Source organism: Apium graveolens, chromosome 11, assembly GCF_009905375.1.
Source record: "Apium graveolens cultivar Ventura chromosome 11, ASM990537v1, whole genome shotgun sequence".
Lineage (NCBI taxonomy): Eukaryota > Viridiplantae > Streptophyta > Magnoliopsida > Apiales > Apiaceae > Apium > Apium graveolens.
The window spans coordinates 167,978,827-168,005,970 of record NC_133657.1 but is presented as its reverse complement, the minus strand read 5'-3'; the positions used below and the strand labels follow the sequence as shown (position 1 = coordinate 168,005,970).

The 27,144-nt window shown below is 34.8% G+C and overlaps 1 protein-coding gene and 1 long non-coding RNA gene across 2 annotated transcripts; one reads left to right on the top strand and one right to left on the bottom strand.

The window, feature by feature from the left end:
- Positions 1-785: 785 nt before the first annotated feature.
- On the top strand, positions 786-2,135 carry LOC141698553 (disease resistance protein RPV1-like). The gene is made up of 2 exons (XM_074503253.1): positions 786-1,318; positions 1,582-2,135. Exons 1-2 carry the CDS (start codon positions 864-866, stop codon positions 2,012-2,014), a joined length of 888 nt encoding a protein of 295 aa, XP_074359354.1. The 5' UTR covers positions 786-863; the 3' UTR covers positions 2,015-2,135.
- A 324-nt stretch (positions 2,136-2,459) lies between these two features.
- On the bottom strand, positions 2,460-5,255 carry LOC141698003 (uncharacterized). The gene is made up of 3 exons (XR_012564906.1): positions 4,940-5,255; positions 4,345-4,412; positions 2,460-3,774 (listed from the first exon to the last, which is right to left on the bottom strand). It is a non-coding gene; the product is annotated as an uncharacterized LOC141698003 (long non-coding RNA).
- Between the last annotated feature and the right edge of the window lie 21,889 nt (positions 5,256-27,144).

The window sequence follows — 27,144 nt, the reverse complement described above, 5'->3', positions numbered from 1 at the left end:
TCACAAAGATCAACGAAACACTTTCAACCACAATGTTGAAACATTGTATTTATGCATGAAAAATGCATCATCTGATTAGGCTGCGAGATTGTGCTTATGGCATTTTACCTGAACCTCCAGCTCCAGGTTCTTTTAGCTACAAATTTATGTTTGTTTGAAAGGATCAGGTCCTATTACAGTATAATTGTAATCTATTATTAATTTCTTTGAAAATTAACATAGTTAGACAAATTTAGATATTTAACAGTATTTCTTGCAGGGTAAGAAGAGTTGAACATTTCTAAGATGACAATGTTATACTGATCACATGTATGCTAACATTGTTACACCTAATAATACTGTATTATAATTCAGATTAGGTAGTAGTAATCTATCTTTGTGCTCCATTCTATTAAAATAGTTGAATTTTTTTTCATACTAATCGTTTTGACGCGATTCAAATTAGCAAATTGTAATATTTAATAAATGTTAGCCAACCCAAATCAAAGAATGCTTCTAACACTGATACCTGCTCCTTAGATTGTAAACTAACAATGGTGGAAATAGTAAAAGTAAATGTTCCTTTAAGCTCATGCTTCTTTATTTTATGAGGGAAACAGCATATTCTATCACAAAATCGGTGGGATAAGAAGTATAGAGATCGAGAGTGAGACATTTCCTACCAGGTATATTTTACAAGACAAAGATTACTGGAAGCCAGACGCCAAGTTGGCAACTTATATTACAGTCATCTTTATATTCTAATCAAATATTCGAACAAATATCCTAGCTTATTTAAAGACCCTAATTTGCATTCAATTAGTTAAAACTTCAACCTCTCGTAATTAATCATCTTGTTCAGAGAGAAAATAATTTCCCTGTTCATGGCAATGGCAAGTGAAGCCTCATTTTGTCATGTGTTCTTGAGCTTCAAAGGAGAAACTCGCGACAAGTTTACATGCTTCTTATATGATGCTTTAAGAGCAGAAGGATTTGTAGCTTTCATGGACAAAAATGATATACGTGTTGGAGATGGAGTAGACTTAACAATTAGAGAAGGAATCAGAAACTCGATGAGCGCCATAATTATATTCTCCCCAAATTATGCAAATTCCGCGTGGTGTCTTGATGAACTTGTCCTCATACTTGAACGCAACAGGAACTCTAAGTACTTCGTTATGCCAATTTTTTATGAGGTTGAAATCGGAGATATCAAACATCAACTAGGAAAGTATGGTCAGGCGCTTGATAAACATAGGGCAAGGCACAACGACAAGGTTGACAGGTGGAGAGAAGCGCTTGTAGAAGTTGGTAATATTCTTGGCCACCGTGTAGAGGGGTAAGTTTCTTTCCTCTGGTTATTAATGGTGTAGAAATTTACATTCCCACAGAGTCACACATCTAAACATTCTGTAAACTGTACTAATTCTCTTTGGTTCCTATGGAGAAGAGGTATTTTCATGCCCTTACAGATCATGATTTTATATTTTAATTCTAAATAACAGTACTTCCATTTTCATATTGCTATATTACACAAGTGATCAAACAAATCTCTAAAAGTAAAGAGTAAGGGTATTAATATGTGTTATTTACCAATTACAGGCCACATAACGCTTTCATCCGAAACACTGTCAAATTGTTTGGAGAAAAATTAGTTACCAAGTTCCCAGAACGTGCAATTTCACAAGGCAGTTCTTTCTCATCCTGGTCAAGTCATAAGGCAACTAAGAACAAGGTAATTCTTTACACAAGTAGTGCTAATGATGGCCAATATGGCGCAAATAGTGTTGCTAGGATGTATCTGACGGGTGGAAAGGTTGCATTTGAGGAGAGAAACTGTTCAAAAGAGCCAAGATATATAAGAGAACTAGAAGAACTGTTGGGTAATAACAGGGTAAGGTTTCCTACAGTGATTGTGAATGGGAAGGACTTGTGTGGAGAAGAAGAGGTAGAAGGTTTAGACAATTTCATGGAGAAGCCAACTCTGATAGCAATGTTGAATATGTATTATACTGTGCAGGCAGGTATGAGTTGAAAGCCTTTCAGACATGGTTCTAAGGTCCTTGCATATACATGGTGCAAGTGTTCAAGAATAATGTAAAATATATATTAGCTTGATATATTTATAATGGTTGAAAGTTGTGTTCATTTATGAAAATGGCATCATCTGATTAAGTTTCTCTATAAGATTGCTTCATGTTGAAAAAAGAGTACAACTTTGGTATTTTTATTAATTTGATATTGGAAAGATTCAGTTGAATGTTCTATGTTTACTTCATTGGAAATCCAGGACATTCAAATATTAGTATAAACATGAGAATTGTTCAGAATGATCACCAGTCATTGAAGCAATCATATTAAACAATTCAAAGGCACTATATAAATATGTACAATATCATTGCATATCATATTAAACAAGAAATTCACAGAACAGTGAAGTTGAATTTGGTGACTGCAAGTCGAATTTCATGTCTGTCAAATTCCACGTAAAATAAAAACTTGTGTCCTATTTAATAGATACCTGGTAATTTTTACAGACAATCTACATCCATAATAAAACAATGGCTAATTAGAATATCAAGAAGCAGGGCATTACACTTGTCCAAATACACACAATTTCTTACTAACTTCACTCTTACACCCAAGTATGTCTTGCGTAGCCCATAGCTCAGTGGTGTGTGGAAAGCGAGGTTGAACCACCTAAACAATGTCCTCAGCCTAGTAAAACGACATCTACTTGTGCACCTGCTGAACGAAGAACATGCAGTTACTGCACTCCTTAACCTTTCCATATTGGGAACAACAAATGGAGCATTGTATCTTGCGGTGCAGTTCCTAGTATAATTTATATGCTGAAGAAAGGAAGCATGGTTGCAAAGGAAAATGCAGCTGCCGCCTTGTTTAGCCTTTGGGTTGTGGACGAAAACAAAGTTACAATTGGTGGCTTTGGAGCAATTCCACCACTTGTGGCGCTACTTAATGAAGGTAACCAGAGGGGGAAAAGGATGCTGCTACACCCCTTTTTAATTTGTGCATATACCAAGGCAACAAGGGAAAAGCTGTGAGAGCTGGAATCGTGACCACATTGATTAAGGTACTTGAAGAACCCCATAATGGAACTCCCCAGCCTCTGTATATCCTGCATAATTCCTTTTTCTTAGGTTTAAACTTGACATGATATAAGGAAAGATAAAGAAACAAAAGAGACTATAAAATGATTTAATTCAGTGTATTCAATATTAAAATCAGATCAAACAAAATAGAATAGCGTAATATTAGATCTAACTTGCAATTTAAAATCTTAAAAACAACTTAAGGTGTTAGATAAGTCTCTTCTTACCAGGGTCTTTTATTAATATTTTAACATTTACCCCTCACTAAACAAAAAGTGGCCGATACACAAGATAAAGTCTAGCGGAGTTTGGAGATTTGACATCATTGTGACGAATTATTTCTCCCAATATACTATCCATTGTTGCACCCTTGGTCATATCAGATGCTCGAACCTCAACGGAACGGACACCTTGAACGACGTCAACAGAAGCATTAGAGATGGGACCTGCTGCAAAATATCTTTTGCTTGTTGCCGTATCTGCGCAATTCCAAAGAAGTGAAGTTTCACGAAGTTCTTGTCCAAGACACATCTTTAACTCCCACTAAGAACTACATTGGTGGTCTTAGGATCATTACACAGCTTCTTTAGTGAATCTTTTAGATCTGGGAGCAATTGATGCTGCATTTCCGTGAACCGGTCAATTCTTGATTCTTCCATGAGCATCTAGTGGTTCTGTGGTTCTGTAAGTGTTGCATAGAATCCTAGGATCAGTAACTAATTATTTAATTTATCTTCCTTTTGTAATTTACTTTAAGTATGTTATTAACTTTAACAAATGAATGATATATTATATATATTTAATTAATTAATGTGTACATATAAAAATACAATACGAATATATACTTTAAAACGCAGCTAAGTAAGGTATGTGCTTTCAAACCTTTATAATCCCGAGTCCCTTAAATAATTTTGCATTTCAATATATGTATATTTGATTGCTAATGAGTGTAACAGAGTGATAGTGTTAACTACAAATAAAGTCTTCAACGAACTTGAATTGATGTATTAGCTATATTACCCGATTTATGTTTAAAAAGAATGAGAAAGTAAAAGAAGTAGTGTTTGTATGAAACTCTTTTCTCCTGCGGTACTTCTTTTTCTGTGAATGGTATTTCATAAGCACATTTATAGCTGAGTATTGATTTTGTACGGATAATTAGGGTGGTACATAACATAATTCATAGTTTCTTATTTTTCATTAATATTTAGTGACATTGCATAAATTTAATAAACATAAAAAAAAAAATTACCTGTGAAATTCGTCCGTTCGCACGAAGACCTTAATTTATATTTTATGGAGCATTTTCTTCATTGTTTACTGCACATGATTCAGTTATATAAAAAATGATCAATGACTTCTATAATAAAAAAATTAAAGAACCAAGCTGAATATGTTAGATATAATTTGAATCCTGGGAAAAATGCATATAAAAAATAATTATGATTTTGTGCCGTAGTAGAGTTGTCAAATAATTTTTTTGGTTGATTCAAATCTTAATACAAACTAATAATCTAAAAATAATAATCTTTATCTTGATAATATATACCATATACAAACTCAAATCTAAAATCAATATTGAACAATATGATCCATTTCAGATTTATATGAAATTCAAAAAATTTCCAAGTTAGACTACAGGCCAAACCTAAACAATATCAAAATCGATCTTAAACACTAAACATCATATTCATTTGATCCGACTCAAATGAAAACTTTTCGTTTTTATATAAGCAGATCGGGAAAATTTATTTTAATTTAATAAAATCTTATCGAAATAAAGTAGGTAACACCAGTTTAAATGTTATGTATCCATCAGTGTGTGTATTACAAAGACGACGACTTACCAATTCATCTTGAAAATTTGGCATGACATCCATCTTGCAAAAATCAACCAAATTAATTAAATATATGAGGCAAAATCAACAACTGAGAAACGGATAATACAGGATTATAATTTGGTGTTATACTATTTTTGTTGGTGTAGGAGGGGTATGAGAAGTAATTAAACGGGAGGTAGAGAGTTGTGATTGTGTCTCAAAGCTTTAAATGATGTGTCAATCTTATATTTTGATAGATCATGATCAAAAGTTTGAGAGTAAGAGTAAATTTAGAACAAAAGGGGTGGAAGGCAAAATGGTGTGAATTGCAGAAAATTGTTGATAGAGATGTAGATAAGGATTTGGAAGTAGATGGAGAATTCCAGTACTTCACTTCTCTTCCCCCCTCGATGTCCCATACTATTTTCTATTTACCTATTTTTTCAATAAAATCGAGATCTAATCATTTTGAATGAGGTCTTATTGAGTACCTTTTTATCAAGGTTGTTAGTCATGCCCTTTTTAGGATGTTGATATGTTATATTTTGATTTTTTTGTGGGTTTTATTAAGCGTTTTGGTAGTTTTTCTAAGAATGATTTATATAATATTTTGGGATATATGTAACATTCACATCGAACACTTATATGAAAGTCAATTGTGATGCTACTAGTTTCACAACTAGCTAGTGTAGGTTGGATTGCTCGAGATGTCATTATAATACATATTAGATGAAAGAATTTAGATATTCTATGTGTTAAGCGATCTAAAAAATAAAACGACTATTTGTTTAACATATTTTTTATTTCGTAATCAGATTGTTGTTGACCGTTCAGAGGTTTTTCCAAGCTGGTTTCCAAAGTTTTAAAGATTATTTCACTTGTTCACAAAAAAATATGCAGTTAACTGTAGTTTGATGACGTCAATTATTAGTTCTTTACTAAAAAAGACTTCTTAATGAATGTAGACATGTTACAAACCAATTTACTATTTTAACAAATAATAGAAATTTGTTATATCTTCTTAACAGGCGTTAATGAATTAAGGTCCATATTCTTATCTTACTTTTCAATATTTATTATTACACTTTAATAATCTCAATTAGTAGTTTTTACACAAATATGATTCTTTTATAGGCATTTTGTTAACCAAATTATTACATAAAAATAATTTAACTAAACTAAACTTTTAGACTCTGACTAATTTTAAAATTCTCTATTATTATGTTATTGCACATATTATTTTAACGGAGTGGACACCTTGAACGATGCCAATAGAAGCATGAAGGATGGGGCCTGCTACAAAATATCTTTCGATTGTTGCCTCCCAAACTCAATATTTGTGTACTTGTAATTCCAAAAACAGTAAAGTACCAAATGTGTGGTTGAACTATCAACATTCTGCAAGTTGTGTGGCTAAACTAAAGAAATTGCAACTTGTGTGACCGAGCTATACAAAAGCATTCAAAATAGGGGCTCGACCGTTAAAGGTTAAGATTGTTAGCTGATTTTGTAAAGAGATGGGGGCGTTTCAGACTTCGCACCAAACACACGCGTACATGAAGCATTTTTTTGTCTCCCTTCTTTTTTTACTGGAGGAAAAAATTATAATGAGAACTCGAGCTTCACCATGTAGGCTTGAGATGGCGCAATTAAGATATACATTATCGCTTATCTAAACTGAGTTTCCATGACCTTTAAATAAAAACCTCGATTCACCCCTACGATGGTGTGGAAATCAGTTTCTTTAACTATCAGCCTCGACTTTAAGTCTTCAATTGCAAGTTTTGTAATCATCAAATTTGCTTTTGATTCAGCTCCACACCTGTGAGATTCTAATTTCGTGTACTCTACAAGTTTATAAGCACTTCTAATCTGCAATGTCTTTGAACATAGTAAGCACTGGGCAAATCTGAAGGCGGAGCTGGGCCAAGAAAAAATTCATCCATCAATTAGCTCATAATTCTTCCCGACATCTTCTTTCAGATGCCTCTAAAGCAAATCTTAATTGCGTCATCTCAAAATTTAACTCTTTATATGCTTGACAAGCTTATCACTAGCACCAAAAGTTTCAGATATATGGAGAAACGCTGAGAAATAAATATAAGGAAATGGTCTCATCTTTTCTTAACAATTCCAGTTCGTAGGTGCAGTTGATAGTTGATGTGGGAAACTTGAATCGAGAACAACTAGAGTTTTGCATCCAGAAACTCGAAAGATAAGCTGTTCAAGAACAGAGACTGACCAAACCTCATCCAGGATGATCAAATTTCTTACAACAGGCTTAATATTACACTTAAAATTCCACTGAGGAATTACATCAGTAAAACCATGTACATCTCCCGATATCCATCCCAAATTTTCTACAATACTTCCACATTTGGAAATTGTGACACCGTCAAGAAAATATATTGTTAGTGTAAAAACCTGAAAGTAAATATATATATCACTCAACACAAACATTTATTTATATATAGATATTTTGTTCTGTTGCAAACTTTGTAATATGTAAACAGTACAAACCAGCTATAAATTATTGGTCAAATTAATACAAATCACCTTCTACACATTACCGTCTAATTAATAAAAATCTCCAGTTTATGATTCATATACTCTAGAAATTAGTTTTTAATCACATGTCAAATTAATACAAATCAGAGTTGAAAAAATTATGGCAGCTAAATTAGTTTGTATTGAAACGACGAAAATCATGTACATAATCAGTAACATAAAAGAAATTGAGAAGAACTTACTTTTGATTTGATCATATATAAAAATCTCTTTAGCCAAAGTAGTTTTACCACTGCTTGATTATAATGAGAACTTCAGCTTCATCATATAGGTTGGCTTTGGTGTGATTCCTGCCAAAGTATTTTACTCATAAAATGAAGAAAAGGGAGGGAAAGAAAGAAGAGGGAAAGAAAATGGAGGGAAAGAAAAGGGCACTTGTAAAGTGTGCTAAATATGTAGCAGTTCACGAACGTTAGCCATGACTAACGACAACCCTTCTTCTGCAGCAAAATCAGTAATCCGGTCACGCAAGTTCAAATTTCTTTAGTTCGGCCACACAACTTGCAGAATGCTGTTAGTTCAGCCACACAGTTTATATTTTACTCTTCCAAATAAGTGAAGTTTCACGAAGTTCTTGTCCAAGACACTCATATCACTCCCACTAAGAACTACAACGGTGGTCTTCGGATCATTACATAGCTTCTTTAATGGATTTTTTAGATCTGGGTGCAACTGATGCTGTATTTCCGCGAATTTTCGTAAAGCGATCACATTTTCTTCCATGAGCATCAATCTAGTGGTTCTGTAAGTGCTTCATAGAATCCCTGGATCAGTAACTAATTATTTAATTATAAAAAACTTTCACATGCATCCCTACATCGAAGTGACAATGGAATTTGTTTAATTCTTGTCTATGGAAATACGATGTGTAATATAAGTTGCTAATCTAAAAACTAAAATCTCAGGATGGGTATGGATTTTTTTCATTTCCAACTCAGGCCTGATATCTGGCTTATGATTTCATTAGATGAAATTTATACCTCATTAGCTATATATAACGACTCGTATATTTTGTAAGTGTAATTGTAGAATAATTAAATAAATAAAATGTGTGTATTGGTCCTGTCAGCTGTGTGTTGTTTTGTTATCAATAATATGTGATGGTTGGTTTGCGAGGATTATTTGTATAATTAAATACTGAGCTATATTATTTTGTTTCATTTTTAAAAGCGGTTTTATTGCGGATTTATTTTCATAAATATTTTGATTGTCTCTAAAATTTTTATTGTTATTTTATAATTTCAATAATTATTTTTGGGATTTTATAAAATTTAGAAATCAATATTTCATTATTATTTATCTTTAAATAATTTTCTGATTACGTTTATTTGTAAAATCAGTATTTAATTCCAGGATGCATCAAAAATTACGAAATTCATATTTTATTAAGTTTACAATATTTTGAGAATTTTTTTTTTTTGGAAATTTTTGGGATTAAATTCACCCGCACGTTTATTCGTTAAGTCGTTAATTGCAGATATGTTCCGCATTTAAAAAATATTTTAAAAATTATGAAATTAATGTTTTATTAGTTTCGGAATATTTATGAAATTTTAATAAAATAGATTCGCATATCATACCCTTAAAATAGATTAAAATTGTAATATCCGGGATATAACGTGTAATTATTTTTACTATTAAATAATTAATATGTGTGTTCAGTATCTATTCTGTGAGTTAATTGTTAAGTGATATATGTACTTGAATATTCAAAAATAATATTAATTGAGTATTTTAATTTTTATAAATAAAATATAGATAATTGTCATATCTTCCTAATTATTTTTATGTTGATTTATAGATTTATAAGAATCATATGAAATTTTTAAAATCTTTTTCCGGGTAATTAAAATTTATTTTATAAAAACGGGAACCAACCGACGTCAACCGTTGTTACGTTTTTGGAACCCGAAACTCTTCCGAAAACTCCTTCCTAACCTAATTGTAATATTCCGAGCATTTTCCATGTTTCGACTTTTTCGATCCGGCGTACGGTTTGTCCTGCGCGGGTCCCGGCACAACATTTTCGATACAATATTCGTTTCGGTAAATTAATAAAACCCGTATTTTCGATAAACGGGAGCTTTTTATTAAACTATCCCAATTATCACTTCGTAGTACGTGTAACTGGGTGCTGAGACCAAGACCGCAGTACAAGCTGTACTGATTTGGATAATTATCCCGAAAACCGATACCGTTTGGATCAGTTTTTATAAATAAGCGTACCATTTTATATCCGGAATGATCCAACGGGATACTAATTTTCCGTAATTATAAATAGCCTTTTACCGTATTTTATTTCGTATAAAAATCATTTGCAGACAGATAATTATATAATTTTACAGAGAAAAATCTTATATTCATAAACTGTTCTAAGAATCAAACAGCAAAACGAAGGCGTTACCGATCCCTGTTTTCAAAGCTTGAGTAACCAAAATGAAGGATTTGAGGTGTTCTATCAGATTCTGAGCTTTGTTTCACTGCAGAATCAAAGGTTTAATTTCTAAAAATTTATTTATTTCCGAATTTATTTTATTAAAAATATGAATTTTTGTTCGGAATGATTGTTTGTATGATTTGATGATTGCATGTTGTAGAGATTGTTTTCCTGATGATTTTCATATGTCATACGTCTGATTTGGAGTTCAATAACATGTTCAAATTTGAGTTTGATTTTCGAATTTTAAAATTAGGGTTTATAACCCGTATGAATGTTCTTAATTGAAATTTGGGGGTTTCTTATTCTGTGATAGATTGATGTTGTGTTATAGTGGGTTGTGTTCTCTGTGAAATTAGCAATCTAGTCATATAAGTTTCATGAACCAACGAGGTCTGTAGAGAAGGGAGTTGTGTTTTGAATATTTTCGATGTTCGCCGGAAACCGGCGATGTTCTTGGCCAATTTCCGGCCAAAACATGAATGAATATAATGATTTGATTGCATGAATATGTTCCTGGTGAGGTGTAGTTGTGATCTGGACAGTTTGGTGGCCTGAGGTGGCCGGAATCGTGTTCTCCGGCCACACTCCGGCGAAGTCGACGGCGGGGTTGGTAAAATTGCAAACAGGCCCCTGTAGTTTTAAAAACGATGTAGTTAGGTCCCTGAAGTTTCCAGACTTTGCAAAAATAGGATTCATGTTTTAAAAATGTTTAAAAATCATATTTCCCATTTATTTTTATTATAAAAATTCATTTTTAATTTCTGAAAATTCTAAAAATTATTATTTTAATTCCGAAAATTATTTTTAATTCACAAATAAATCTGAATTAATTAGTTAATTAATTTCAGTTAATTTTTAATTGATTAATTAGTCAATTAATTCAAAAATTAATTGATTAATTAATTTAATTAATTATTAATTGATTTTTAATTAATTATTTAATTAGATTTAATTATTAAAAAGTGATTTAAAAATTCTAAAAAATAGTTTCGAGCTTTAAAATATTATTCTAAATTATTTTCAAGGCTCCATAATTATTCTAAAATTGTTTCGGAGCCAGAATTGGCCAACCGAACCCTGTTTATTAACCCGAAATTGATCCAACGACCCGTTTTAATTCCGAAAAATGTTTTAAAAATTATTTTAAATACCCAAAAGCACATTTATGACTCGAGACTTCTTTATAAATGATATGTCATTGATTACGTGATGTATTATTGTAAGTCATATGTCATAGGCCTATTTGTATATTCGAGGATTCAACTCAACTCAAATAAGAATGTAATAAGTAAATAGTGGATCGACCGTCAGAGAGATCTCGCAAAGTAATATCTGTCAAAGGATTCAGAAACAAGGTTCATCTACAGACTTGAGGAGTTAATTCACTGGAAGAAGTTCAAGAAGTTGATCATGCCTCAGTGATATAAATCAAGATCGTGGATTTAATCAAGTGACAGAGATCTCGTCAGAGTATCATTAATTACAAGGATTTAATCTGAAGAAAATCAAAGTGTCAAAGTCAAGACATGAAGAAACTTCACGGAAGTTAGTCACTCATGAACCAGACAGTACATCGAGTGTCAACGTTGAAGTGGTGGAATTGATTCATAATTGACTGTGATTATCAGAAGATTTTCAGAAGAATGGATGCTGCTCAGGGTTAGTATTAATTCTCTATTAACTAATTAAGTCATTTAATTTAATTAAGAAAATAAATTATATCTGCAAAGATTAATTTATTGATTAATTGAATTAATTGATTAATTAATTTAGAATTAATATTGAGGATTTACAAGATTTTAATTGGTTTAAAATCTGCTTAAATTCAAAACAAGACAATTCATTTGAACTAGTATGACAATCGGTATGACAATTGATAGTCATACCGAAAGTCATGCCAATACATTTAATTGTCTTATTAGAATTTCTGTTTAGATTAAAATCTGTTATTAATTCAGCAAGACAATTTATTTGAACTAATATGACAATCGGTATGACAATCAATAGTCATACCGAAAGTCTTGCTAGTTCATTTTGATTGTCTTGCTAGTTGTAAATATTGTCATACCGAAAGTCTTGCTGGCCAAAGAGATTGTCATGCCAGTACATTTTTCAGTTCGGTGTTTGATAAAAGAAGCAGAAGACTTTTATTGATCAACACTTTTACAGAATCCAATCCAACAAACAAAAAAAACAAGAACACAGCAGCCGCCTAAGAAATATTTCATTATTCTCTGCTGAAATTCAAAGATCAATTTCTAGATTGCAAAGTTAAATCCAATCAACTAGAAATCATTCTCTTGTTCTTGTGTAACAATCTAGCGGATCAAAATCCCTAGAACTTAATCTCAAATCGCGTTTAGCATTTGATTCTAATTATTGTAAAAATAGAAAAAGTTCATGTCGAATTTATTCTAGATTTGTGATAATTGATTTGAGATTAATACCTTGTAATCGATACAGTTGTTGTAACACCTTTCAAGTTTAATAATATTTTTATTTAACTTGAATTTTGTTTCACATTTTTTATTCCGCATTTATTCGATTATTTGGTACTGTTTGTATTCAACCCCCCCTTCTACAAACAAATTGGGACCTAACAATTGGTATCAGAGCCTTCTGATTAACGAACAAATCAAGATCCTAGACTTTTGTGATTTTTCAACTCTTTGAATTTTTATTCATTCAAAAATTCATAATGACTTCACACAAAGTTGGAACCGTTAAAATTCCACAATTTGATAATGAGAATTATATTATGTGGAAGAAGAAGATGCTCTTATTTTTACAAGTTGCAAATCCCAAATATTCAAACTTGTTAAAGAAGGGTATAAAAACTCCGATGGTTATTGAACCGGAGGTAATAATAGATGGTGTGGTGACTACTAAAGCTAGAACCTATCCAAAAGAGCCCGAAGATTTTACTCCTGCTGAGAAGGAAGAAACCTCCTTGGATGCCAGCCTTCAATTAATATTAATTGATTCCCTTGATCCTTTGATGAACAGACATGTGATGAACTGTAAAAATTCTAAACACATGTGGGAAACTATTGAGGTAATTAATGAAGGCACAGAGGAAGTTAGGGAGAACAAGTTAGAAATCCTAACCTCTGAATATGAACATTTCAAATCAAATCCAGGAGAAGGAATTACTGAAGTGTTTGAGAGGTACAATGCGTTGATCAACAACCTGAACATCAATGGAAAGTATTATTCAATCAGGGAGGTCAACAAAAAGTTCCTTTTAACACTGCCAGCTCATCTTGAACATAGAATCACTGCCATTAGAGAAGCTAGAGATCTGAGTGAGATTTCTTTGGACAGGCTCTATGGAGTGTTAAAAACCTATGAGTTGGAGCAGATTCAACAGAAGGAAGTCTACGGGAATGATAGAATGGTCAGCACATCTACTGCATTTGTAGCTGAAGGTCAACAACAACAACAATCTCAACAGTTAGAAAGAATGGTACAGTTTTCCAAGGGTGAGGAAAATGAGTTAGTAGCAGAATATGATCCTCCTACTACAAATCAATCAAGTGATGAGTTTTATTCCTTGGAAGAGCTGGAGCAATTGGAAGACGAGTCAATGGCCCAAATTGTCAAGAGATTCTCCCATGTCAGATTCAAGAGGAATCCCAAGCTTAAGTACAAGTCCAACTACAACAAATTCCAGAAAGGTGGATCTTCATCCTCTAACACCAGCAGTGGTGGATACAAAACATGGATGGTTGATCGGAGCACCATTAGATGCTATAACTGCAATGAGTTGGGACACTTTGCCACAGAATGTAGGAAGCCAAAGCAAGTAAGAAAGAACTCTGAAAGGGCTTATCTGGCAAAGGGAAGAAGCTGGGATGATACTGACAGTGAAGATGAAGAAGAAGGAAATCTTGCTCTTATGGTTGTTGATGGAAAAGCTTCATCGTCAAGAATAGAGGTAAAACTTTCTGATGCTGAAATGGTTTATCATCTAAGAGGTAACTTAGATTGTGCACGTCGTGATAATGAACTGTTAAGTTTACAGATCACAGACCTTGAGAAAGAGGTCAATGAATTAAGACTTGTGCACATTAATCAAGACAAATTAAAAGAACATGTATCTTTTCTAGAGAATAGAGTTGACTGTTATAGAAAACTCGAAACTATTCTCAAAGACAAGATCACCAGTCTTGAGACTAAGGTTAGAGCCTACTTCAATTCTTGTTCGAAGGCTAAAGAGTTCTACAGTAAGCAAGCTGTTAATCAAATATCTGGAATAGGTTATGATTACAATGTTGCTATTGGAGAATTAGGCATAAACTCCCCTCTTCATGTATGTGCTAAAGGGAGGGAAGTACCACATGTGCTTAAGGGTGTTGATGAACCCCTCTATAAAGCATCAATTGCTGAACCATTTGATGCGACCTCTTCTGTTATTCAAGAAGAAATACGTGCTGAGGATCATGCTTATGAGAAGATTGTTTCCAAGTCAAGTGAGTCGAAAGTTCCAGTCAAAGTTGTGAAAGCAACTGAGACTAACTCAGACACATATGAGTTGGATAACAATAATGCCATGTCTACCATGCATAAATTACCTGCTGTTAATCACTCTCATAAAGCATGTGGTGTTGCTAATTGTATGTCTTGTGCTTTTAATATGATGTATGCTTATTTTAATGGTAAGCATGTGTCTAATGATAAGACTACTCCTCGTCAGCATGTGAATTACAAGAAGCATGATAGGTCTAAGACTGCTAGTCCTTCTAAGGCTAGAAAGGAGACATTTGTGCCTAAGCTTAAACAGAAATTTGTTAAGGACTGTTTACAAGGTCAAATGTTCAGTCATTGAGAAAGTTGAGACAATTAAAATTAAAAATGTTGTTTTGTCTGACAAAGGACAGTTCTACAAGTATGCCGGGCCCAACCAAGTTTGGATTCCGAAGAAGGTCTAATCCATTTGAAGTGCAGGGCAGTATACAGGTGTAACCGGTAGTGTGGATTCTTGACAAGTGGATCATCAAGACTTATGACCGGAGATAGAGCCCTGCTATCAAATGTGGATTGAGAAAGCTGGCCCCCTGATTACCTTTGGAGATAACAGCAAAGGTTTATCTGAGGGATATGGCTGTTTGCAAGCTGGGAATGTTATCATTGTAATTTTGTATATTGTGCTAGGTTATTATCAGGAAGCAGTATCTAACATATAGCACCAGTGACGAGACTTGAGAATATTACGACATATCAAGCACCTGCTGCACATTACACTTGGAATTGTACTCTAGTAAGATGTGTACAAGTGTACTCCTGGTTGGTAAGTCAAAAGAGGAAGTCAGTGCACCACAGTTCATGAACTTTGCAGTTACAGATCTATTGGACTATGCAATCTCTTCTTCACAATCTCACTTCAGGTTGGTATGAACTAGTATACTGCTCAAGCAATCGTCAAGGACATGGTATGGCACTCTAACTGCAGTTACAATTTTATATGAATAAGTAGAGTCGTCATATCTATAACTATCTTATCACTAAGCACAATCATATTGTTTTATATGTGCAGTGGTATATTGATTATGCAACATAACAATTAGTATCTAAAGTACTTGACAAGTATCGGTCAATGATATCTTGTTAACATTATGATGCAGATATTTGTAAGCTTTTGACATGAATGAGAATTACTTAGACTTTACCCTAAGTGATCAATGTTTTATCAAAAACTCATTCATATTGAAAAATAAAAATTAAACTTCTTTCTACATTAGTGATTTCTTATTTCATGTAAAATCTTTTGAAATCACTATTGTAAATCATTTTCTCTCTATTACCATATATTTTGTGATACAGGTTCAGTCTCCAATGACTTTCTTTCATTGACAGTCATGAGGTTGAAAACCCACAACGTCTATCCCAGACTGTAAAGACAAACACAGAAACAGAACCAACCAACACTCTCTTACCACTAAATGTAGTATGAATGAGCGTGAGGGAGATAGTGCCTTAGTGCACCACATAAGGAAGGTTCTGTAGTCAACCCAGTAGCTCTGTCTCATACATAGATGAGTAGTATTTAAACCGAGACAACTGCTAGCCCCCATACATCTTCTCAAAAAGATATAATGGCTGAAAAGGCACAAAAACAGTTACTAGATTCATTCTCTCAACAGGGTGAGTCTATTGAATTTTGCCTGTCGGCCAAGGTATCCGATGTAGTGTCACCACTTCAAACATAATCAATTCTTGATGCACAAGGAGAGGTTACACACACAAAGGATGAGTTGACGGAAACAAGAGTTTCGACCATTTTAAGGTCAGATTCGATTGTTCAAGGTTCGTTAGTGGACCAATTGCCTTTACAGGTGTTAGGAGAGGATACTGATCCAAAAGCCATATGTCAGTGGTTAGTGTCTACCTCCCCAGGCTTAAATCCCCTGGATGCATCTGCGGATAGTGGATCTGACATAGGTGCAGATCGGCAACTTGTTGACAATGATTCAGATATTACCTGATAAGTCACAAGGAAATGTCTTCACAGACATTAGAAGGGAACTTTGATCTTTATGCTAAATTCGTTGGATCATTGTTTACCTTCCCAGAATTCAAATCTGGAACCCTAAAAGGGAAACTAGCAACTTGTAAATTATGACTCAGATTCATCTGACAAGTTTAACAAGGATGGGGATTTGTGAACTCCCATTGCACCACCTGTGACCTCCTTAAGGATGGCTAAGGTGATTTTCCTTGCAGGTACAGCTGGATTATGAAGCTATGAGAGAAGAGTGATACACTTGTGAGAATGAGTGTAAACACGAGTGGAGAGAAGAGTGAAACACATGTGAGGTACACTAAACAGAATCACACACTCACAGTGAGGTAGAAAAAGAAACTACTTGTTATTTCTTTTCCAACCAAGTGAAATATGAGAACTCCTTCAGACAACAGCATACATTCCTTCTCAAAGGGGGAGATAAAAGCTTAAGAAATAGTTTGGAGGATTCCTCAACTAAGGGGGAGAAATAGCAGGGAGGAAGAAAAAGATCCTAAAAATGTACACTACACCACACCATTGTTGTTTCTAACTACGGATCCTATTGTACGGGAGAGGTGGTAAACACAAGGTGATTTCCTAGTAAGGGAAGAAGCAGTTAGGGGAGTACCATTGGTTTTTATCTGCGGATCCTATTGTACGGGAGAGGTGGTAAAACGAAGATGATCTTCTTTAATCAGTTGATTCTCATAGGGGGAGAAGCAAGAGATATGGGCTTCTCAACAGGAAATGTGGTTGTACAAATGAAGATGGAACTACTTGAAGATATGTTCAGTCTAGAGGAACATCTACTTGGAATCTGGAAAATGTTAAATCTCATCCAGAACTTTTCTGCTATTTACTTTGCATGTATGTTTATATCTTTTTCTTATTTGTTAGTTGAGTTATCCTCTAGGTATTTGTGTGTTATTGTCTAACAAACAAATAGGGGGAGATTGTAAGTCATATGTCATAGGCCTATTTATATATTCGAGGATTCAACTCAACTCAAATAAGAATGTAATAAGTAAATAGTGGATCGACCGTCAGAGAGATCTCGCAAAGTAATATCTGTCAAAGGATTCAGAAACAAGGTTCATCTACAGACTTGAGGAGTTAATTCACTGGAAGAAGTTCAAGAAGTTGATCATGCCTCAGTGATATAAATCAAGATCGTGGATTTAATCAAGTGACAGAGATCTCGTCAGAGTATCATTAATTACAAGGATTTAATCTGAAGAAAATCAAAGTGTCAAAGTCAAGACATGAAGAAACGTCACGGAAGTTAGTCACTCATGAACCAGACAGTACATCGAGTGTCAACGTTGAAGTGGTGGAATTGATTCATAATTGACTGTGATTATCAGAAGATTTTCAGAAGAATGGATGCTGCTCAGGGTTAGTATTAATTCTCTATTAACTAATTAAGTCATTTAATTTAATTAAGAAAATAAATTATATCTGCAAAGATTAATTTATTGATTAATTGAATTAAATTGATTAATTAATTTAGAATTAATATTGAGGATTTACAAGATTTTAATTGGTTTAAAATCTGCTTAAATTCAAAATAAGACAATTCATTTGAACTAGTATGACAATCAGTATGACAATTGATAGTCATACCGAAAGTCATGCCAATACATTTAATTGTCTTATTAGAATTTCTGTTTAGATTAAAATCTGTTATTAATTCAGCAAGACAATTTATTTGAACTAATATGACAATCGGTATGACAATCAATAGTCATACCGAAAGTCTTGCTAGTTCATTTTGATTGTCTTGCTAGTTGTAAATATTGTCATACCGAAAGTCTTGCTGGCCAAAGAGATTGTCATGCCAGTACATTTTTCAGTTCGGTGTTTGATAAAAGAAGCAGAAGACTTTTATTGATCAACACTTTTACAGAATCCAATCCAACAAACAAAAAAAACAAGAACACAGCAGCCGCCTAAGAAATATTTCATTGTTCTCTGCTGAAATTCAAAGATCAATTTCTAGATTGCAAAGTTAAATCCAATCAACTAGAAATCATTCTCGTGTTCTTGTATAACAATCTAGCGGATCAAAATCCCTAGAACTTAATCTCAAATCGCGTTTAGCATTTGATTCTAATTATTGCAAAAATAGAAAAAGTTCATGTCGAATTTATTCTAGATTTGTGATAATTGATTTGAGATTAATACCTTGTAATCGATACAGTTGTTGTAACACCTTTCAAGTTTAATAATATTTTTATTTAACTTGAATTTTGTTTCACATTTTTTATTCCGCATATATTCGATTATTTGGTACTGTTTGTATTCAACCCCCCCTTCTACAAACAAATTGGGACCTAACAATTATGTGTTATACGTGACCTGTTGTTTGACTATCGGTCTATATATTCGGTGTTTACTTCGTTATTGCATAGATTTCAATCCGTTAATCGGATTTGGGTAAAACGAAGGGTAGATAGAAGTGTGTGTTGAATAGAACTCTATGAGTTGATGATTGATAGATGCTTATGATATGTGAGCAGAAAAGGCAAGACGTAGGAAAGGAAAACAGATAGTTGAAGAGTAAGACAATTGTGATTGGAAGTCAGTGCAGAGTAGTAAGCTAATACCAGGAAAGTGTTCTGAACTTTCTCGAGATATTATAATTCTTGATAGTCTTGTTGACATTGCAAGTGCTTTGAAGCACGGAAACCTAAACCCTGATTTCAGTTATTGTTCTTGAGCTATGAATCATATTCTTTCTAAGCCATTGATTATTGTAAACCCAAACTCGAACCTCAAGTATACGATACTATTCCATAAATACATGCAAACAAAATCCCAAACACTGAACTGAATTACTTGTACATTCAACCATTGTATCCTATGCTTTGAGAGCCCAAATCTTTGAAACCCTGAAATATTGATTCTTTTGTTATCCAATTCTTTCATTACCCAGCGTTCAAGCTTTTAAACTACTTTATTGATCCTTACAAAGATTGAAATCCTTTCATTGTTAAACACTCATTATTGTTAATGATTTTGGTTATTGTTTATTATTGCATATTCTGTTATTATGTTAGAATTGGATTGTTTTTATAAAATTGTGGACCAGATTCGTGGTCAGACCATATAATGGTCAAGTTAGGCCAATGTGTGCCTTGGATCCAGTAGTTAGAGCAATGCTGTGTGCCTTGCTCGGGGTTAGTGCGTGACTGATCAGCAGCCTAACCTTGGTTTTTAAATTAAAAGTATAATATCCAATTCTAAATCATAATCCAATGTTCACTTGATATCATAATCATAGTCACCTGATGATCATTGTTCTCAGTTTTGTCATTGTGACTTGCTGAGCTAGTTAGTTCATTTGTGCGATGTTGTTTATATTCTTTCCAGTTAAAAAAGAACCAGTTGGTAGCGAGGATCCCCAGTCCAGCGCGAGAGCTAGGGGTTCAGGTTGAGGAAGCTGAGCTAGTAGGCTTCTTTTGGGATAATTTAAGTTTGTAAAAGTTTGTATTAATGTTTGATACTCAGTGTGAGTTTGAAATAGTTGGGATTTGAACGGTTTGTAATATATTAGTGTGTTTGGCTTGTGTGCATACTTTAACCTGTTGCGGTCCGTGGTGGTTGATAAGTAGGGTCACTGCATATATTATTATTATCTTTATTATTGTTATAAGCAGGTTATAATTAAGGTGTGTGTGTGGACCCCAAACTTCTGACCCGGGTTTGGAGGGCGCCACAGGTTTGGTATCAGAGCTACAGGTTATAAGTCACTGACACAAGCCTAGGTTAACGGGAATGGGTAGAGGGTTAAGATTAGAAGTAAGGCATAGGATGAGAGAACGTTGAGAGGTTGAGTGCTTCGGTATATCAGGTATTAGTATAATTTGTGTTATGGAACGAGATTCTTATATTGCGATATGATTTCAGATAGCAGAGATGGCCGACTCTTTTATTCCCGTATCAGCTGATCACTCAGAGCCTTCAGTTGGAGTGCCGTTTTCGCATCCACGTCCTGTTGTTCCACCAGCATTGGCTATTCTACCTCCACCGATGTTGCAGCCCGTGCCACTGCAGGCTATTCCACCTCCAGGCATGAGGCCACCTGTTAGAGGACCCCCACCTGCTGATTCCGGTTTTACTAGTCATTCAGTTACAGGAGTACCTTTTCAGTTCTCTTCTTATCCTGTCCCATATCATCAGTTTGAGGCTTGCCTTATGGAGCAGCGATTCCTTCAGGGTCAGATTCAGGAGTTACTACATATCATGCATACCAGAGAGGTTGGGAGTGGTGAGAGGTGACTCAGAGAGAGGCTACAGGCGTTTCGTAGGACAGCTGCAGTGAGGATTGCTGAGGCTACACATGAGGACATCACCCCTGACTTCCTAGTGGAATGGGCTAAGTGGGTTCTAGAGGAGCTTGAGGAGATTGGAGGTCCAGACTTGCCATGAGTTAGAGACTCAGAGATGGAGATGCAGAGCAGTGTTGTATGGTTATATAGCATGTACAGTAGTGTGTAGTGTGTATCAGTAGACTTTTGAGTTGTATTTATAGACTAGCTATGTTGACTAGTGAGTAGGTTGTTGTACCCTTTTTGCTTTTACTTTCGAAGCGTCTTTACGCTTGTACTACCCTAAAACTTTTGATCTATATATATATCAGTACCTTTTTCCTTTCCAGCACTGTCATTTATTTTATTGCACCTGTTTTACCTTACCTTATTTATTGCACCAGTTATACCCTGTGATGCCATGTACCCTGTTTTCCATAACTGTTTATATTCTGTAAAGAAGCATGCAATTTACTTAATTACCACTGTTTTAAAAAAGAGATATTCTTGTTTTACAAAACTTTTCTTTTATGCAAATATTTGATTCAAAAGCTAAATAAATTGATTGATTCTTTACAGAAAATGCCTCCCAAAAGAAATACCCGCACCAACACCCGAAATGAAGAAACCAACAACAACAACAATCAAGATGATACAAACCCGAATGTGAACCCAGGACCTATGGACCCAGCAATAGCCCAGATTCTTCAAATCTTGGCCCAACAAACAGTTCACCTAGCACAACAACAACAAAGACAGACCAATCCCCAGGTAACTTTCAAAACTTTTCAGGCAATAAACCCACCAGAATTCAAGGGTTCCTTAGAGCCAATTGAAGCAAATGTTTGGTTAAAGGAAATAGAGAAGGCATTTGCCTTAGTGAAAGTAAAGGAAGAACAGAAGGTTGAGTTTGCAAGTTACTATCTGAAGAATGAAGCCACCTATTGGTGGGAGATGGTGAAGATATTGGAAGGTACGGATGTTATTACTTGGGAAAGGTTCAAGGAATTGTTTCTAGAAAAGTATTTCCCTCAGTTTGTTCAGGATCAAATGGAGCTGAAGTTTTTAGAGTTAAAGCAAGGGAATATGTTGGTAACAGATTATGAGGGGAAGTTTGAGGAATTGTCAAGGTATGTGCCGTCGTATGTTGATACTGATAGAAAGAAAGCTAAGAGATTCCAGCAAGGCTTGAAGCCATGGATCAGAGGGAAGGTAGCTATTTTTGAATTGGATACCTATGTCGGGGTTGTACAGAAGGCTATGATCGCAGAGACAGAGAGTGAGATGTTCCAGAAAGATAAGGAAAGCAAGAAAAGGAAAGTTGAGGGAAGTGAGGGTCAGTCACAAACAGGGAAGTTTCCAAATTTTAAGAAGGGCAAGTTTCAGCCAGGGAGAAATTTTAATTTCAGGAGACAAAATGCAGGAGACGGAGGCCAGGGCAATCGTCCAGCTAATGTGAATCAGCCGAATCAATTGAGATTAACTTTTCCAGATTGTCAAGTTTGTGGAAAGAAGCATGGAGGAGTTTGTAACAAGTTGAATGTGGTATGTTTTAAATGCAACCAGAAAGGGCACTATTCAAGGGAGTGCCGAAATCAGCCAGCAAATAAGGATCAGCCTATCCGGAATCCAGCAGTGAAGGTTCCAGTCATTGGATTTACATGCTTTAAATGTGGGAAGCCAGGACATATGGCCAGGGATTGCAAGACACCAGCCCCAGTCAGTAATGCATTGAGGATTATGGGATCTACCCCAACAGTGAATGAGACTTCAAGGGCTAGAGTTTTTGACATGTCGGTGAAGGATGCGATCCAGGATACGGATGTCGTGGCAGGTACGCTTAATGTGAATTCTTTATGTGCCAAAGTGTTAATAGACTCGGGAGCAACTCGATCGTTTGTTTCACAAGATTTTGTTAGTAAATTAAACTGTCCAGTTGAGTGCTTAAATGAAATAATGACTGTGGAATTAGCAAATCAAGAACGTGTAACTGTAAACCAAGTTTGTGGAAATTGTGAGATTGAGATTTCTGGTAGTAAGTTTTGTGTAGATTTGATACCATTTAAGTTAGGAGAATTTGATGTGATATTAGGGATGGATTGGTTATCTAAGCATGATGCTCAGATAGATTGTCGAAATAAGAAAGTAATGGTGAAAACGCCAGACGAAAGAATAATAACGTTCAAAGGTCAGAAACAAATAAAGAAATTCTTAACAATGATTCAAGCCAAGAAGTTACTACGACAAGGATGTGAGCATTTCGTAGCATATGTAATCGACAGAGTTCAGGAGCTAGCAAAACTTGAAGATATTCCAGTAGTGAATGAATTTCCAGATGTATTTCCCGACGAGTTACCAGGTGTTCCTCCAGATAGAGAAATTGAATTTGCGATCGACTTAGAACCTGGAACAGAACCGGTGTCCAAAGCCCCGATATTATTTGTCAAGAAGAAAGATGGAAGCATGAGACTGTGCATTGACTATAGGGAGCTCAACAAGCTGACAATCAAGAACAAGTATCCGTTACCCAGAATCGATGATCTGTTTGACCAATTGAAGGGAGCCAAGTACTTCTCCAAAATTGATTTAAGATCGGGATATCATCAACTAAAGATCAAGCCAGAAGATATACCAAAGACAGCTTTCAGAACAAGGTATGGGCATTATGAATTTCTAGTGATGTCTTTTGGATTGACCAATGCCCCACCAGCGTTTATGGACCTGATGAACAGAATTTTTAAGGAGTATTTGGATAAGTTTGTTATTGTGTTTATAGACGATATTTTAATCTATTCCAAGACGGAAGAGGTTCATGTGGAACATGTGAGAACGGCTTTAGAGATTTTAAGGAAAAAGAAGTTATATGCTAAACTGTCGAAGTGTGAGTTTTGGCTACAGGAAGTTCAGTTCTTAGGACACATAGTCAGTAACGAAGGGATCAAAGTGAACCCGGCAAAGATCGAAGCAATTACGAATTGGGAGAGACCGAGAACACCCACTGAGGTAAGAAGTTTCCTAGGATTGGCGGGATATTATCGTCGATTTGTTCAGAATTTCTCAAGGATTGCCACATCATTAACAAAGCTTACACGAAAGAATGAAAAGTTTATATGGAACGACAAGTGCGAAGAAAGTTTTCAGGAGTTGAAGCGAAGATTAATCACGGCACCTGTTTTGTCACTTCCAGACGATCAAGGGAATTTCGTAATTTATAGCGATGCTTCTCATAAAGGATTAGGATGTGTTCTTATGCAGCACGACAAGGTGATTGCTTATGCGTCAAGGCAATTGAAAACACACGAACAGAAATATCCTACTCATGACTTGGAGCTAGCAGCTATAGTTTTTGCTTTGAAGATTTGGAGACATTATTTGTATGGAGAAAAGTGTGAGATTTTCACGGATCACAAAAGTTTGAAATATATATTTACCCAGAAGGAACTTAATATGAGGCAAAGGAGATGGTTAGAATTGATCAAGGATTATGATTGCTCGATTAATTATCATCCCGGTAAGGCGAACGTCGTAGCAGATGCGTTAAGTCGGAAGGAAAGGTTAAATGTGTTATCTGTACCTGAAGAAATATATAAAGAATTTCAGAAATTAGAATTGGAGGTTAGAATTTGCAAGCCTGAGGAAGCAAAAGTGTACAGTAAGATTTTCCAACCGGAGTTATTGGAGAAAATAAAGAAATGCCAGAAAGAGGTAATGGATCAAGATATAAATAGTTTGGTAGGTGAGGAATTATGCACGCAACAAGATGATCAAGGTATTCTTAGGTTTTCTTCAAGAGTTTGGATTCCACCAGTGACGGAGTTAAAGAATGAAATTTTACAAGAGGCACATAGTTCAAGATATTCCATCCATCCAGGGAGTACCAAAATGTACAGAGATTTAAAGAAGAATTATTGGTGGCCAAATATGAAGAGGGAAATTGCGGAATGGGTTAGCAAATATTATACCTGTCAGAGAGTTAAAGCAGAGCATCAGAGACCAAGCGGATTGCTACAGCCATTGGAGATTCCAGAATGGAAGTGGGAACATATTACCATGGATTTCATAGTTGGATTACCAAGGACAAGGGCTAATCATGATGCCATTTGGGTTATAGTGGATAGACTTACCAAGTCAGCTCATTTTCTGCCTATAAATGAAAGATTTTCGCTCGACAAGTTAGTCCATATGTACCTAAAAGAAATTGTAGTTCGTCATGAAGTTCCAGTGTCTATCGTATCTGATCGAGATCCAAGGTTTAATTCAAGATTTTGGAAGAGTTTTCAAGAATGTTTGGGAACAAAATTGAATATGAGTACGGCCTATCACCCGCAGACGGACGGCCAAAGTGAAAGAATAATCCAGACAATCGAGGACATGCTACGTGTTTGTGCTATTGATTTCAAAGGAAGTTGGGACGAGCATTTACCCCTGGTAGAATTTGCTTATAACAACAGTTATCACGCCAGCATTGGGATGCCACCTTATGAAGCCCTTTATGGACGCAAATGTAGATCTCCATTATATTGGAACGAAGTAGGAGAACGCAAAATACTCGGACCTGAATTGGTGCAACAGACAAAGGAAGTTGTTGAAATTATCTAGAAGAGATTAATAGCCGCACAAAATCATCAGAGGAGATATGCAGACCAGTCAAGGAAAGACATGGAATTTGAAGAAGGGAGCTTGGTATTATTGAAAGTATCACCGTGGAAAGGACTAACGAGGTTTGGGAAGAAAGGGAAGCTAAGCCCAAGATATGTCGGACCTTTTGAGATCCTAAAGAGCGTTGGCAAAGTCGCTTACGAATTGGCGTTACCTCCGCACATGGGGCACATTCACAATGATTTTCATGTATCGATGCTCAAGAAATATAATTCAGACTCCAGACATGTAATAGAATATGAGCCAATAGAGCTTCAGGCATATTTATCATATGTAGAGAATCCAATAGAGATTTTAGAGGAAAGAGAGAAAGTATTGAGGAATAAAGTGATAAAGTTAGTAAGAGTATTGTGGAGAAACCCAAAGGTTGAAGAGTCAACCTGGGAGTTAGAAAGTGATATGAGAGAAAAGTATCCTCATTTGTTTTCTTAGGAGATTCTGAGGACAGAATCCTTTTAAGGGGGGAAGGATGTAATATCCGGGATATAACGTGTAATTATTTTTACTATTAAATAATTAATATGTGTGTTCGGTATCTATTCTCTGAGTTAATTGTTAAGTGATATATGTACTTGAATATTCAAAAATAATATTAATTGAGTATTTTAATTTTTATATGTCCAAAATAAAATATAGATAATTGTCATATCTTCCTAATTATTTTATGTTGATTTATAGATTTATAAGAATCATATGAAAATTTTAAAATCTTTTTCCGGGTAATTAAAATTTATTTTATAAAAACGGGAACCAACCGACGTCAACCGTTGTTACGTTTTTGGAACCCGAAACTCATCCGAGAACTCCTTCCTAACCTAATTGTAATATTCCGAGCATTTTCCATGTTTCGACTTTTTCGATCCGGCGTACGGTTTGTCCTGCGCGGGTCCCGGCACAACATTTTCGATACAATATTCGTTTCGGTAAATTAATAAAACCCGTATTTTCGATAAACGGGAGCTTTTTATTAAACTATCCCAATTATCACTTCGTAGTACGTGTAACTGGGTGCTGAGACCAAGACCGCAGTACAAGCTGTACTGATTTGGATAATTATCCCGAAAACCGATACCGTTTGGATCAGTTTTTATAAATAAGCGTACCATTTTATATCCGGAATGATCCAACGGGATACTAATTTTCCGTAATTATAAATAGCCTTTTACCGTATTTTATTTCGTATAAAAATCATTTGCAGACAGATAATTATATAATTTTACAGAGAAAAATCTTATATTCATAAACTGTTCTAAGAATCAAACAACAAAATGAAGGCGTTACCGATCCCTGTTTTCAAAGCTTGAGTAACCAAAATGAAGGATTTGAGGTGTTCTATCAGATTCTGAGCTTTGTTTCACTACAGAATCAAAGGTTTAATTTCTAAAAATTTATTTATTTTCGAATTTATTTTATTAAAAATATGAATTTTTGTTCGGATGATTGTTTGTATGATTTGATGATTGCATGTTGTAGAGCTTGTTTTCCTGATGATTTTCATATGTCATACGTCTGATTTGGAGTTCAATAACATGTTCAAATTTGAGTTTGATTTTCGAATTTTAAAATTAGGGTTTATAACCCGTATGAATGTTCTTAATTGAAATTTGGGGGTTTCTTATTCTGTGATAGATTGATGTTGTGTTATAGTGGGTTGTGTTCTCTGTGAAATTAGCAATCCAGTCGTATAAGTTTCATGAACCAACGAGGTCTGTAGAGAAGGGAGTTGTGTTTTGAATATTTTCGATGTTCG

Excerpts from the sequence above, each read along its gene's own strand:
- LOC141698553 (XM_074503253.1), top strand. The coding sequence starts at position 864 with ATGGCAATGGCAAGTGAAGCCTCATTTTGTCATGTGTTCTTGAGCTTC. Across the intron at positions 1,319-1,581 it reads CTTGGCCACCGTGTAGAGGG|GCCACATAACGCTTTCATCC; the intron begins GTAAGTTTCTTT and ends TACCAATTACAG.